This window comes from Lithobates pipiens, unplaced genomic scaffold (genome assembly GCF_037356315.1).
Source record: "Lithobates pipiens isolate NorthernLeopardFrog02 unplaced genomic scaffold, aLitPip1_a1.2 Scaffold_18, whole genome shotgun sequence".
Classification (NCBI taxonomy): Eukaryota; Metazoa; Chordata; class Amphibia; order Anura; family Ranidae; genus Lithobates; species Lithobates pipiens.
Genome location: NW_027507758.1, coordinates 353,361,027 through 353,376,449, shown reverse-complemented (window position 1 = coordinate 353,376,449; position 15,423 = coordinate 353,361,027). Strand labels below are relative to the sequence as shown.

Below are 15,423 nucleotides of genomic sequence, written 5' to 3'. Positions count from 1 at the left end.
GGCATGCATTATTGTTTGGCACTAATTGGCATCCATTACTATAACACCGATGCCGCCTATGAGTGCCCACCTGTGCCGCCTATGAGTGCCCACCTGTGCTGCCTATGAGTGACCACCTGTGCCGCCTATCCGTGCCCACCTGTGCCGCCTATCTATGCCCACCTGTGCCACCTATCTATGCCCACCTGTGCCGCCTATCCATGCCCACCTGTGCCGCCTATCCATGCCCACCTGTGCCACCTATCCATGCCCATCCGTGCCGCCCATCCGTGCCAGCTATCAGTGTCCGTCCGTGTCGCCCATCCGTGTCGCCCATCCGTGTCGCCCATCCGTGTCGCTCATCAGTGCCGCCTATCAGTGCCACTTCATTGGTGCCACATTGGTGCCCATCAGTGCCACCTTATCAGTGCCCATCAGTGTAGCCCCATCAGTGCCCATCAGTGAAGGAGAAAACATACTTATTTACAAAGTTTTGAAACTGAAACAAAAAAAAACATTTTTTTTTTCAAAATTTTCGGTATTTTTTTATTTGTAGCGTAAAAAATAAAAACCGTAGAGGTGATCAAATACCACCAAAAGAAAGCTCTATTTGTGGGAAAAAAATGATAAAAATTTCATTTGGGTACAGTGTAGCATGACCGCGCAATTGTCATTCAAAGTGCGACAGCGCTGAAAGCTCAAAATTGGTCTGGGCAGGAAGGTGTTTAAGTGCCCTGTATTGAAGTGGTTAAATACCTTGTTATGCTGTAATATATTCTATTCTAAATGCTTCTATTGTTTATAGCTATCAGGTGTAGCAGAAATAACATTTTGGTACCAGGCTCTGACAAAAAATGGCAAACACACTTGGGGAAATTTACTAAAACTGGAACATCTGGTGTAGCTCTGCATAAAAAACAATCAGTTTCCAGGTTTTATTGTCAAAGCTTAATTGAAAAAGGTACATGAACAATTATATAGCAACTGTAATGCCCTATACACATGATCGGAAATTCCGCCAGCAAAAGTCTGATGAGAGCTTTTGGTCAGAAAATGTGATCGTGTGTATGCTCCATCGGACTTTTGCTGCCGGAATTTCGGCCAGCAAAAGATTGAGAGCAGGTTCTCAATTTTTCGGTTGGTAAAAGTTCCTATTCAAAAATCTGTTCGTGTGTATGCAATTCGGACGCACATAACTCACGCATGCTCAGATTCAACTATGAGACGGAAGCGCTCGGTCTGGTAAAGCGACCGTTCGTAATGGAGATGGCACATTCATCATGCTGCAATTTTTTAAATCGTTTAATGCAGCGCATTCTCTTCTTCTTTAGAATGCTAGAAGAATGAAGTTGTTTTACTGCTCATATTGACACAGACTTCTCTCAAACTTCTTTTTGTATTATGTCTCCTGATTTCATGAATAATCTTTTTTGTTTTTAAAGCCAGATCTCCATAATAATGTTACACATAAGCAAGTATTTTCAGAAAAAAGATTCTCCATTTATTCTGGCTGATAACAAAATAAAGAAAGCAACGCTGGAGAAACTGCTGGAATTTGTGAAGCCTTTTGCAAAACTTTCTACCCCAGGGCACACATCAACTATTCTGAAAATAAAATTGGTAGCTTGAGAAGTTCACATAATGGGGAAAACAATCTGGTCTAGAACTCCCAGAGATCATGAGCAGCAGCAGATGACATATAAGTCCCCAGGCTGTGGTACTACAACAGCCTGCATCTTCTGTCAGACCAGACTGAACTCAGGCCATCACTTTCTTGTCTTCCTTGCAGCCTTCCCTGCAGCTTCCCTTGCAGCCTTCCTTGGAGGCTGTGGCTCTGGAGGTGTACTTGTGGCAGGAGGAGAAGGAGGAGGATGGGGGGGAGGGGTGCTTTCCAGGGCCGAATTAGCATCATTAATGCAGCCAAGTGCTGCCTCCTCCACATTACTCCCCTTCCTGGCCTTTTTTGTTGGAAGGCAGAGGGGAGGCACCTGGGATTGGATGAGGCTACAGGGCCCTGCCACCTCCTGGCTGCCATTTACCCCCGCCTCCTCCTGTCTGCCACATTCCAGAGCCTCATCCTGGCTGAGGTCTTCCTGTGTATGAAAAAGGGACATACTTTTTGTTTTTGGTTCATCACACCCAAATTTCAGCTGATGACTGTTGATAATTGAATGTAATAAATAGAAAAGACTATCATTCTGACCCTAGCATTTTTCATTATTGTCACACTCATTTTTGGCCCCTACTGTCAATTGATATGTCAAACACTTTTTGTTAAATCATTAATTTGTTAGCAAGAATAACATCTAGTTAACAACAATAATTTTCAGACAATAAATATGTTAAAAAATACTATACCTGGCTCCAGCTGGGCTCCTCAACTTCTTTCAGGATGGAAGGCCCAGGTTGGTCCTCGGAAGCCTCAGCTGGGGTTGAGGGAAGGGTGGATGGAAGTGTAGAAAGTGATTCCCTGACCTCCATCTGGTCTTCCAGAAGCCACATCCTGTTGTAGTACCACAGACTGAGTACATACACATCCTTAGCTGCAGCTCCTGATCTCATGGAAGCCTGGACCTTATTAAGCTCCTTACTATATGTGCTTCTCAAGCTACCAATTGTCCTATCCACAAACTCGATGTATGCGTCGGGGACCTGCATCTTCACATATTCAAGCAGTTTCTCCAGCGATGCCTTCCTAGCTGGTTTATTTAGATATAAGCAGTTTCAAACCTCCCACAAATTTTGCATATCCCTGTATTTGTCTATAAAGTGGCAAGTGAATTCAGGGTCTTTGAATTGTTTCATATTTGCTGCAAGACAAAACACAAGACAAAAATACTAAATATCAGGCTAAACTCTCCTAATCTTATCTCAATATATAGGCCTCAATCTAGAATCAATATAGGCCAGTAATGTACCAAAGTTAAGATGTTACTGTTAGAATATTCGTTGTCCTTCCTCAGCACGCCGTATGTACGTACGACACACGCGTCTTAACTTCATATACACTGCGCATGTGTGAAACTCCACCCGCGTCACCCTCCCCTGGCGTTCTTTCTTGAAGATTCCCCACCCCGTCTCTTTTTTCGTAGTGGGAGAGGAACATGGCGGGGACAGAGGCGGAGACAGAGTGGGTGATCACTACTACTAGTAGTAACGAGGAGGAAAGCCCAGAGGCTGAAACGTCCAGATCCAGGAGGAGGTTTAAGGCCTCCAATATATCCTTTGAAGAGATGGTGGAGTATGGTGGAGTAGATGGTGGAGTCTTTTTCACGTACTTCACAGGCGCTTTGGGGGGCAAGACAGGACGGACAGCTTCCAGAGCCGTCAGTGTTGGTTCACAAAGTTAGGCCCCAGGCCCAACTGAGGCTATATAATTTGCAGCATTTCTTTTTAAAAAGTTGTACAGGATGCAGCAGCATAAAACAATGTGGTCCAGTTTGTACTCTGCCAGGTTGATATAGGCAGAAACGGCTGGCCATTATCCCAAAGGTATTCTCCACAACTCTTCAGGCTCTGGCCAGCTGGTAATTAAAAACCCTCTTCTCCGGGGTGAGGGTGCGCTGGGGGGAATGGCCTCATCACGTGATTGGCCAGACCAAATGTTTCATCAGCAATAAAAACAAACGGAGGTCCTTTGACGTTCTCTTCCGCAGGTGGCAATCAAAGTCATTGGAAACTGCTTGCGGCTTTAATGTAATGTTGGGTCAATATGGATGAAAATTATTGAGAAAAGCGGCATGGGTAACCCCCCCAGCCCATTACCAGGCCCTTTGGTTCTTGTATGGATATTAAGGAGAACCCTCGCACCCAAATTAAAAAAAGAAAAGGCGTGGGGCCCCCATGTCCTGTATACTCTAAACAGCAGTATACAGGCGGTCCCCGGGTTACAAACAAGATAGGGACTGTAGGTTTGTTCTTAAGTTGAATATGTTTGTAATTAGAAACAGGTAAATTTTTTAAGTGTAGCTCCAGTCAAAAAATTAATTTTTAAGCTTTTTGGATAACATAGGGAAGGGTTATCATCACCCCTGTAACATTTGTTTTGCTATCTGTGCCCCTGTTCAGAAGATTTCACCTCACTTTCTGTCCCATTGACAATTGGATTTTAAAAATTTGTTTTTTTTAGGGAAACAAGGATTGATGATAAAGCATCAGTGGAGACTCCTTTTTCCCCATATTAACTCTTACAGGAGAGAATTTCCCTTTCTAGGGGTAGATTTCCTCTCACTTCCTGTTGTTTCCCTCTGTTTGTAAGTAGGAGTCGTTTGTAAGTTGGATGTTTGAAAGTAGGGGACCGCCTGCATATACTATATGGCCTGCCCTATATACTCTGCAGACATTTGGGCCTTAGGTGTTGGTGGTACCAGAACACTGTAAGCCCTCACAGTTACTCTTTGTGGGTGCTGGAATGGGTCCTGCTGTGAAATATTATATCAAGAATTGTAATTACATGCCCCTGTTGAACAGGGTCACAGAAATTGGGCCTTTGGTGGTGTTGGCACAACACTGTAAGCCCTCACAGTTACTCTTGGTAGGCGCAGGAATGGGCCCTGCTGTGAAATATTAGATCAAAAATTGTAATTACACGCCCCTGTTAAACAGGGGCATATCAATTGGGCCTTAGGCAGCATTGGTAGTGGTGGCACAACACTGTAAAACCTCACAGATACTCTAGTTGAGAGCAGGAATGGACCCTGCTGCAAATGTTCTTAGAAGCTATCAACATGAACATTGAGGAGGAATTGGATAGTCACTCAGCTTTAAAGGGTAGTCACTGAGCATCATCATAGACAGTCTTCAAGGGATCTCACATTCATAAAAAAAAATGAATCAGTTACATCAGCATCAGGTGCTTGGTAGCTGGTGATCTAAGACTGATTCATTTTTATGAAGGTGAGCCGATCAACCAAGTCTGTGGACAGGCGCACTCTGTGTTTGGTTACAAAGCCTCCAGCAGCACTGAATGTGCATTCAGATAGAACACTGAATGCAGGACAGGCCAGTAGCACAATTGCATACTATGCAAGCTCTGACCAGTGATCCATCCTCAAGACCTAGTAACCCAGTAGATTTTCGGTTGGAAAGGTCTCCAAGTCTGATCTTGCTCCAAGGTATTTCTGCACCATGTAAATCATATGCTGGCAATGGTTGCTGGAACCAATCAGACCTTGGGGCTGCGGGCTAAAAAATTGTCTGAATACATTGATCAGATGGCCACCTTCTCCAACGCTCCTTCTGTGACTGACCAAAGCCTCAGCAACACGTTGTCCAGGAGGACCAGGAAATTGTAACCTCCCAGGCTCTAGAAACATATTGCATAAACCTTTCTGCAAGGCCTCTTGAAGATGTTTCATCCTCTGCTCCCTCTGCGAAGGCTGGATCAGTTCCACAACCTTACTCTTGTAACGTGGATCAAGAAGGGTTGCCAGCCAGTACTGCTCCCTCTCCTTGATACCACAAATCCGAGGGTTCTTGCGCAGGCTTTTCAGGATCAGAATATGGTGCCGCATATTAATTTTTCCCTCACTGCAGAGGTTATACATGAGGCTCATTTAAATGACATCCGTTAAAAGCATGCTTCCTTATGTGCTGTCTAAAAAAACAACAACCTGCACAGTCAGCAAACAATATTGATTGTGGATTAAGCCAACTCATCGTTCCAGAGGGATCTCAACAAGCCTGCGTACAGCTGGATCTTATCCAAAAATTAGGTCACTTTGTAACTCTGGCACAAACTGAAGAAAAGCAGAGCATGGAACATCATACAGATTCGTATCATTATGTTGGGAAGTTATCTTATGTTTTAAAGGGATACTTTTAATATTAATATAAGATATTCATTATTTTGACTATTATTTTATTGCATGTCTATGTTTTTACCATGTGTATAACATTTTTATTATTACAAATGAACATTTAATACATGATAAAGGATTTCCAGTGAAACATGAGTTATCTGAAGAGACAATGCAGCAGACATTTTCAATATTAACTCTTCCGTAAGTTCCTTGTTGTGGTCTTGCTTGCAATGTTGCTTTCCAACTGAAGGTGTCACTGGTATTTTATTACTCTACCACTTGGTATATGCAGGAGAACCTAATGCCCTGTACACCCGACCGGACTTTCCAGCAGACTAGGTGTGATGGACTTCCCGCCGGAATGCCGGCTGAGTTTCAACGGACTTTCCGAACGAACGTACTTGCCCACACATGACCGGACTTTCCGGCAGACTAGGTCCGCGGGTCTTCCGGGGGACTTCCAAATGAACGGACTTGTCCACACACGGACTAAAGTCCATCCATTTTGAATGTGATGAATTACGACAGGACTAGAAAAGGAAGTCAATCTCGTATCAGCGAGATTGACACCTTGCGAGCCCCGTTGCCGAAAAAACGGTGTGGGGGTCCCCCCGAAATCCATACCAGACCCTTATCTGAGCACGCAGCCCAGCCAGTCAGGAAAGGGTGTGGGAACGAGCGCCCCCCCATCCCCCCCTGAGCCATACCAGGCCGGATGCCCTCAACATGGGGGTGGGTGCTTTGGGGAAGGGGGGCCACCTGCTCCCATGTTGCTCCCTGCTCCCATGTTGATGAAGAAAGGGGCCTCTTCCCGACAACCCTGGCCATTGGTTGTCGGGGTCTGCTGGCGGGGGGTTATCATAATCCTGGAGCCCCCTTTATTAAGGGGGCCCTCAGATCACAGCTCCCACCCTATGTGAATAAGTATGTGGTACCCATTCACCTGGGGGAAAAGTGTCAATAAAAAAACACACTACACAGGTTTTTAAAGTAGTTTATTAGGCAACTCTGGGGTCTGCTTCCGACTTCGGGGGACTCTTCCGACTTCGGGGGTCTCTTCCGACTTCTCCTCACTTTCTGGTTCTTCTCCTGCTCTCCGGCCTCCACTCCCGGTCTCTGGTTCTTCTGCCGGGCTGCCACACTTTTGCTTGAGGTGGCTTTCTCCCTCCTCATCATCGTCATCGTCTTCTTCTTATTCTTGTTCCTTCTTCTGTTCTTCCGATGTTGACACAACGCTCTCTCCCGCTGTAATGCTGTGGACACAGTGTGCAACAACTTATATAGGCATAAGGGATGGGGTCACTGGGTGATGTCACCCGGTGACCCTGCCCCTTATGATGTCCCAGGGCTGTGACGTCATAAGGGGCGGGGTCACCCAGTGACATCACTGGGTGACCCAGCCCCTTATGCCTATATAAGTCGTTGCACACCGTGTCCACATCATTACAGTGGGAGAGAGCGTCGTGTCAACATCAGAAGAACAGAAGAAGGAAGAAGAAGATGACGATGAAGGAGAATGCTGGGCCACAGCTAGCAAAAGAGCAACAAAAGAGCATAAGATAGCGGAGGAGATAGCGGAGGAGCCTGGCAGAAGAACCAGAGAGTGGGAGAAGAGGCCGGAGAGTAGGAGAAGAACCTGAAAGTGTGGAGAAGTCGGAAGATACCCCCAAAGTCAGAAGAAAACCCCCAGAGCTGCCTAATAAACTACTTTAAAAACCTATGTAGTGTGTTTTTTTATTGATACTTTTTCCCCCAGGTGAATAGGTAGGGGTACAATGTACCCCATACTTATTCACATAGGGTGGGGGGCCAGGATCTGGGGGCCCCTTATTAAAGGGAGCTCCTGGATTCCGATAAGCCCCCCACCCGCAGACCCTGACAACCAATGGTCAGGGTTGTCAGGAAGAGGCCATTGTCCTCATCAACATGGGGACAAGGTGCTTTGGGGTATGGGAGGGACAGTTTTTTCAGAGTAGGGGCTTCCCCTTAAAATCCATACCAGACCTAAGGGCCTGGTATGCCCTTGGAGGGGCATTCCCTCTCGTGCTTGCTGCGGTAGGAAAATGTGTTTTTCTTATTGTACCCAGCGCTTGATGTACAGTACCCTGTCACCGAGAAACATTCTCATGGGCAGGTGCTGTAGCTGCCCGCGCACCATATTTGGTCCATTGAACCAGCATACAGATGAACGGTTTCCGGCTAGGAAGTGGGTCCGGTGGAGTTCCATTGGGAAAATTTAAAACATGTTTTATTTGTAGTCCATCGGATTTTTGGCAAGAAAAGTTCCGGTGGAGCCCACACACGATCGGATTGTCGATTCCGTCGGACTTTTGCTCTTAAAAAGTCCGGTCATGTGTATGTGACATAAGGGTGTCTGGCTTTGCTTAATATTACACTTTACACTAAGGATACCAGATTTAAAAAAAATATATATTCTGGGGCCACCCTGTAAACAATTGGTCCCAGATATTTGTAACAGAGGGATGCCCGTAGCAAGGCGACTTGTTCCTAATGTTGACAACAAGGCCTCTTTCAGGCAACCTTGGCCTAGTAGTTGTGGAGGTCTGCAAGAGGGGGGCTTATTGAAATCTGGAAGTCCCATTAGATATAAGGAGGCCCCGGATAACGGACTCTGGTTTGCCAAACAAGCAAAATTCATTCTGAACCCGGGTTCAGACCAAACCATCAGCTCAGCCCTAATTTTTAGTAGAGGTGATATGAAATGAGGAATAGTACAACCCCAGCAGTGGAATGCAAGCCTCTCACCCTTGCTGTGCTGCTGATGAGCACCTACCTGTGCTTTATATAGGTATTGTAGGGAAAGAGAGGCACACAATTCACAACCCAACAGATTCAGAGAGGGGTAGACACAATGGACTGGGGGAGAGTCCACCAATGGAAATGCAGCTGAGAAAATCCATTGCCCAGTGCTTTGCAGAGATCAGACTGGGAGGCTTGATTTCAGACTGCTTGCGAGGTACATGCAGCTCTCAGGGACTTCATTGTGTCCCACAGACACAATAGGGGGCATTTTATCAGGAAACAGCCTGCAGATGATCATCTCTTCACCATACTTTACACAATTGCACGCCTACATTATTAGCAAATGATGTCTGCTTGCCAGTAATCTCCTAGATCCACAGAATGACAAAGACCAATGGACAAATAAATATACTTACAGTTCCTTTGAGCAAAACAACATCAGCTTCTGCTAAACTACATGGGACGCAATGACACCATACATCCAGCTCAGGCTTCCAATAGAAGAGAAGCTTCAGGAACCCCAGTGAAAAAATGTAACCAATTAGACACAGGAAACTTCGCCATCTTTCAGTTTTGTAACCAAATAGTTCCTGCAAATTGAGAACAAAAATGAGTTAAAGTAAATTTAAACCCCAATGTTTTTTTCATGTTTAAAATTAGGGAATGGTAAAATATCTGTCAGGTTTTTGTCTAGTTAAGAATACATTTCCCTATGGACACAACAGAATTTGAGAGAGAATTTTTACATGAGGGCAAATTCCCTCATAGAAAGTCGTTATCAGAACAGGGGCCCTTATTGAAAGAGTTGACCTCTCCTCCTGCCCTAGTGATGACTATACAAAATTGCATTTTCCGTCATTTATTACACAGATGACAATATTCATTAACACATAGACAAACCAATAAAAAAACTGACAGAAGTCTCAAGACATTCAATCTTTGTTCAAAACTTAAAATAATCACTTCATAACACCCACCTGTGTATTATGACATCAGGTGTTACAATATATTATACCAAGCCTTTACTTTTGATGATAAGTGAAATAGTTTAAAGTGCTTAAAGAGGAACTGCAGTCTGCTCACATAATTTGTAATAAAAACATCTTTGCCATTCTGAAGCTTCCCTCCAACCACTTTGCATATTATTTTAAATACACTGTGATTCTGTACTTGCCAAATATGCTGCAGAAATCTCCCTCCTCTGAGTCTGACGACAATCCTTTAAACTGTGGGCAGCTGAAGCTGCTTCCTGGCCACTTCCTGGATTTACACAGACACACAGAGGCACACCTCCAGTTTTGCATCTCTCATTGGCCCTCTTATAACTCACCCCCCCTCCCTTCCTGGCAAACTCTCACGAGAGTGAGAGAGAGAGCTGTGCATGATGTCATAAGCCTTGGCTTTTACCAGACAAGAAACAGAAAGTGGTCTGTATAAGGTATTTACTGTCAGAAAAAAAAGTTTTATTATCAACAGTTAAAACAACAAGAACAGAAGATGTAATAGATGAAAAGATGAAAACATGACTGAAAGTCTGCTTTAAAGTGGTTGTAAATAATACATGAATAAGGCATATCCTTCTATAGGTTTACTTGCTTTGATCCAAAGCACCTACTATGATTTGGTATGCTATCCCATCCGTCTGCTATGTGCATTTCTGACAGTCTATGCCAACATCAGACAATCCCAGAAGATGATCCTGCCCCCCCCCCCCCCCAAGCACACAACAGGAGCCTCAGCTGTGCATGTTTCACTATGAGACTGTGTAAAGGGGAGTGTGTCCATTTCTTCTACTCAATTTTTTAATAAAGGACTTTTGCAACGGTGTGTGCGTCTTTTTAACAATTTTTTACACTTTCTTTGTGAAATGGTAGGGGTACTTTTGTATCCCCCTTACCATTTCAAAAGGGAGGGGGCTGGGATCTGGGGGTCCCCTTGTTAAAGGGGGCTTCCAGATTCTGATAAGCCCCCCGCCCGCAGACCCCCGCAACCACCAGCCAGGGTTGTGGGAATGAGTCCCTTGTCCTCAAAAAAAGGGGCCCAGATTTGAAGATTTGCATGTGTAAAATCTAATGAGACCAAAAAATATAGTTGGTCCTGTGTGGAGAGTATGACAGTGGGCGGTATGTGCAGGAGAGGAATGTGGAGAGTATGACAGTGGGCGATATGTACAGGAGAGAATTGTGCAGGGTATGACAGTGGGCAGTATGTACAGGAGAGGAGTGTGGAGGGCAAGACAGTGGGCGGTATGTACAGTAGAGAAGTGTGGAGGGTATGACAGTGAGCAGTATGTCCAGGAGAGGAGTTTGGAGGGTATGACAGCGGGCAGTATGTAGAGGAGAGAAGTGTATGACAACACTCACTATGTATAGGAGAGAAGTGTGGAGGGTATGACAGTGGGCAGTATGTACAGGAGAGGAGTGTGGAGGGCAAGACAGTGGGCGGTATGTACAGGAGAGAAGTGTGGAGGGTATGACAGTGAGCAGTATGTACAAGAGAGAAGTGTGGAGGGTATGACAGCAGGCAGTTTGTACAGGAGAGAAGTGTATGACAGCAGGCACTATGAATAGGAGAGTATGACAGTGAGCAGTATGTACAGGAGAGGAGTGTGGAGGGTATGACAGCGGGCACTGTGTATGACAGTGGGTAGTATGTACAGGAGAGGAGTGAGGAGGGTATGACAGTGGGCACTATGTATAGGAGAGAAGTGTGGAGGGTATGACAGTGAGCAGTATGTACAGGAGAGGAGTATGGAGGGTATGACAGCGGGCAGTATGTACAGGAGAGAAGTGTATGACAGCAGGCACTATGTATAGGAGAGGAGTGTGGAGGGTATGACAGTGGGCAATGTGTATGACAGTGGGTAGTATGTACAGGAGAGGAGTGAGGAGGGTATGACAGTGGGCACTATGTAGTGGAGAGAAGTGTGGAGGGTATGACAGTGAGCAGTATGTACAGGAGAGGAGTGTAGAGGGTATGACAGCGGGCACTATGTACAGGTGAGGAGAGTGAAGGAATCTGGGAAGGAAAAATGTAAAGGTCTGTGGAAGGATGTTTAGGGACTGTGTAGTGGTTAAGCAGGCCATACATGAATTGAAATTAAGCCAATTAAGCAGAGACCAGCCATAGTCAATCTATGTATGGGCCAGCTGGTTGTACACAAGTCAATCTATTAATCGACTTGAGTACAACCAGCCTGTCGGGTTTTTCCCAACACAATCAGTGCTGCCAGCTTTGGTTAGCAACACTGATCATTGTATTCTGTGGGTAGGGAAGGCTCCCACGGTGGGGGGAGGCAGTCTTTTTCTTTGGAGGATTTAGGTGTGTGGGGGTGGTGCAGGTGAGAGAGTGTATGGGGACAGGCTGGGGAGAGATGTCTGTCAGCAAGGGGGTGTGAGGTGGTCATGGAGGGATATCAATCAGCGGGTGGGGGGAGTAACTAGGAGTGATATCTTTTGGAGTATCTTTTGGTCTGTCATCAGGAGGTTGGGAAATGGTCACCTGGGATATAAGTTGAAGGGAGGTGGCCAACATGGGAAGTGGCTGGGGAGTAACCTGGTTGGTGGTGAGTGTGAAATGGATGATGCATTTCAAGTTTCTTTCACATTTGCGATAATGCTTACTGCCCTCTGAAAAGTGATCTGTGGTGGGTTGCTTTTCAACAAGTGGTATAGCAGCAGCTGACAGGAGTTCATGAGGTGCTACTGCCGCCTCCTGTTTTTTTCTTTTTACATTGCTGAATGGTAGTTTTACATTGTTGGACTATGCTGCTACTGCGAGCAAGTTTGGCTTGCAGCTGCAGAGTGGCCCCATTGAAATCAATAGATGAGTTTGACAGGCGGTGCTGCCTGTCAAACTCTACAGGCTGAGTTAAAGATGCTGCAGCTAAAGAAATTACAAAAAAAAAAAAAAAAAAAAAAAAAAATTGCAGCTGTGAAATAAAGCAAAGATTTGGGTCAGGAACATGCAGTGAGGTCAGTAGCTGGTGAGGCACTAGCTAGTATCAGAGCCCGATACACACAGGTTACATACGGCGCGATAGTTAAAGCGAGAGCAATAATTCTAGAACCAGACCTCCTCTGCAACGTAACCTGTAAAAAATATTTTAAAGCACCGTCTATGGAGATTTTTAAGTACTGAAGTTTGACGCCATTCTACAAGTGTGCGCAATTTTAACCACTTTCAGACTGAACCATTTTGCTGGTAAATGACCAGAGGTCTTTTTACAATTTGGCACTGCGCTGCTTTAACTGGTAATTGCGCGGTCATGCAATGTTGTACCCAAACAAAATTTGCGTCCTTTTCTTCCCACAAATAGAGCTTTCTTTTGATGGTATTTGATTGCCTCTGCGATTTTTATTTTTTGCGATATAAATGGAAAAAGACCGCAAATTTTGAAAAAAAATTATATTTTCTACTTTTTGTTATTAGAAAAATCCAATAAACTCAATTTTAGTCATACATTTAGGCCAAAATGTATTCAGCCACATGTCTTTGGTAAAAAAAAAAGTCAATAACTGTATATTTATTGGTTTGTGCAAAAGTTGTCACATCTACAAACTAAGGTACGTTTTCTGGAATTTACGCAGCTTTTAGTTTACGACTGCCTATCTCATTTCTTGAGGTGCTAAAATGGCAGGGCAGTACAAAACCCCCCCAAATGACCCCATTTTGGAAAGTAGACCCCCTAAGGAAATTGATAAGTGGCATGTTGAGCCCATTGAATATTTTATTTTTTTGCCTCAAGTTGTCACTAAATGATATATTGCTCACACATGCTATGGGCATATGTGAAATGACACCCCAAAATAAATTCTGCTGCTTCTCCTGAGTACGGGGATACCACATGCGTGGGATTTTTTGGGAGCCTAGCCGCGTACGGGGCCCCGAAAGCCAAGAACCGCCTTCAGGTTTTCTAAGGGCGTAAATATTTGACTTCACTCCTCACTACCTATTACAGTTTTGAAGGCCATAAAATGCCAAGATGGCACAAAACCCCCACAAATGACCCCATTTTAGAAAGTAGACACCCCAAGCTATTTGCTGAGAGGCATGTTGAGTCCATGGAATATTTTATATTTTGCCACAAGTTGCGGGAAAATTACAAACTTTTTTTTTTATTTATTTTTTTCACAAAGTTGTCACTAAATGATATATTGCTCACGCATGCCATGGGCATATGTGAAATGACACCCCAAAATAAATTCTGCTGCTTCTCCTGAGTACGGGGATACCACATATGTGGGACTTTTTGGGAGCCTAGCCGCGTACGGGGCCCCGAAATCCAAGCACCGCCTTCAGGCTTTCTAAGGGCGTTACAGTTTTGAAGGCCATAAAATGCCAAGATGGCACAAACGCCCCCCAAATGACCCCATTTTGGAAAGTAGACACCCCTAAATTTAGGGGTACACTAGTGAGACTAGGTAATAAATGGCGGGTGCCCTGAAACTATAAAAAAATAACTAACCAACCAGCGTCACCTGTAACCGTTATATGGTGATCACTGGTGAAAGGGTTAACTAGGGGGCAATCAGGGGGCTTTATGCGGTAGTATATGGGGGTCCCTGGCGCTATAAAAAGCTGCGGCGAACCTAAATACCTACCTGCCTAACTAGCGTCACCTGTGACACTAATAAAGCGATCAGAAAAACGATCGCTTATTAGGCTGGGTTCACACTGGAGCGATGCAGGAACGCCACAAATCCGCGGCGGGTTCCCGCATCGCATGCCTCCCGGCGGCAGTTCACGCTGCCCTATGCGAACTGCTGGGAGTGTCAGTGAAATGTTAATGACACCCCCAGATCAGTTTGCATATCGCAGTGCGATCTGCAAACTCGGATCGCATGGTGTGAACACCCATGCGATCCGATTCTGCTGCGGACCAAAAAAAGGGTCCCGTGCGAGTTTGCGGCGGGTGCGGCGGGTGCAACACGAATTCAGCCATACTATCTGTATGGCTGAACTCGAATCGCACAGAGATCGGATGTGATTTGCACTGCAGTGCGGTGCGAATCACATCCGTTCTCAAACCGCTGCAATGTGAACCCAGCCTTAGTGACACTGGCGACGGGGGGTGATCACGGGGTTAAACCTTTATTGGGGGGGTTAGGGGGGTACCTTAGAACTAAAGGGGGCTAACCCTAACTGCCCTTACAGTTATTACAGTCACAAATGACACCCGCCGGGTGATCAGGGGGTTAAACCTTTATTAGGTAATAAATGGCGGGTGCCCTGAAACTATAAAAAAATAACTAACCAACCAGCGTCACCTGTAACAGTTATATGGTGATCACTGGTGAAAGGGTTAACTAGGGGGCAATCAGTGGGCTTTATGCGGTAGTATATGGGGGTCCCTGGCGCTATAAAAAGTTGCGGCGAACCTAAATACCTACCTGCCTAACTAGCGTCACCTGTCACACTAATACAGCGATCAGAAAAATTATCGCTTATTAGGCTGGGTTCACACTGGAGCGATGCGGGAATGCCACGAATCCGCGGCGGGTTCCCGCATCGCATGCCTCCCGGCGGCAGTTCACACTGCCCTATGCGAACTGCTGGGAGTGTCAGTGAAATGTTAGTGACACCCCCAGATCAGTTCGCATATCGCAGTGCGATCTGCAAACTCGGATCGCATGGTGTGAACACCCATGCGATCCGATTCTGCTGCGGACCAAAAAAAGGGTCCCGTGTGAATTTGTGGCGGCTGCGGCGGGTGCGGCGCGAATTCAGCCATACTATCTGTATGGCTGAACTCGAATCGCACAGAGATCGGATGTGATTTGCACTGCAGTGCGGTGCGAATCACATTCGTTCTCATAAACCGCTGCAATGTGAACCCAGCCTTAGTGACACTGGCGACGGGGGGTGATCACGGGGTTAA

The 15,423-nt window shown here is 45.5% G+C and overlaps 1 protein-coding gene across 4 annotated transcripts in view; it reads right to left on the bottom strand.

Moving 5' to 3' along the window:
• LOC143988162 (putative cation-transporting ATPase 13A4) overlaps window positions 1-15,423 on the bottom strand; it is a 162,071-nt gene that overhangs the window by 113,649 nt on the left and 32,999 nt on the right. For 2 of the 4 annotated variants that reach the window (XM_077487495.1, XM_077487493.1), the window contains exon 2: window positions 8,960-9,133. In XM_077487495.1, the coding sequence (XP_077343621.1) occupies window positions 8,960-9,133 (174 nt within the window). Of the gene's footprint in view, window positions 1-2,337; window positions 2,770-8,959; window positions 9,134-15,423 lie in introns of those variants that run through there. The other 2 variants (XM_077487494.1, XM_077487492.1) reach the window with 2 other exon arrangements.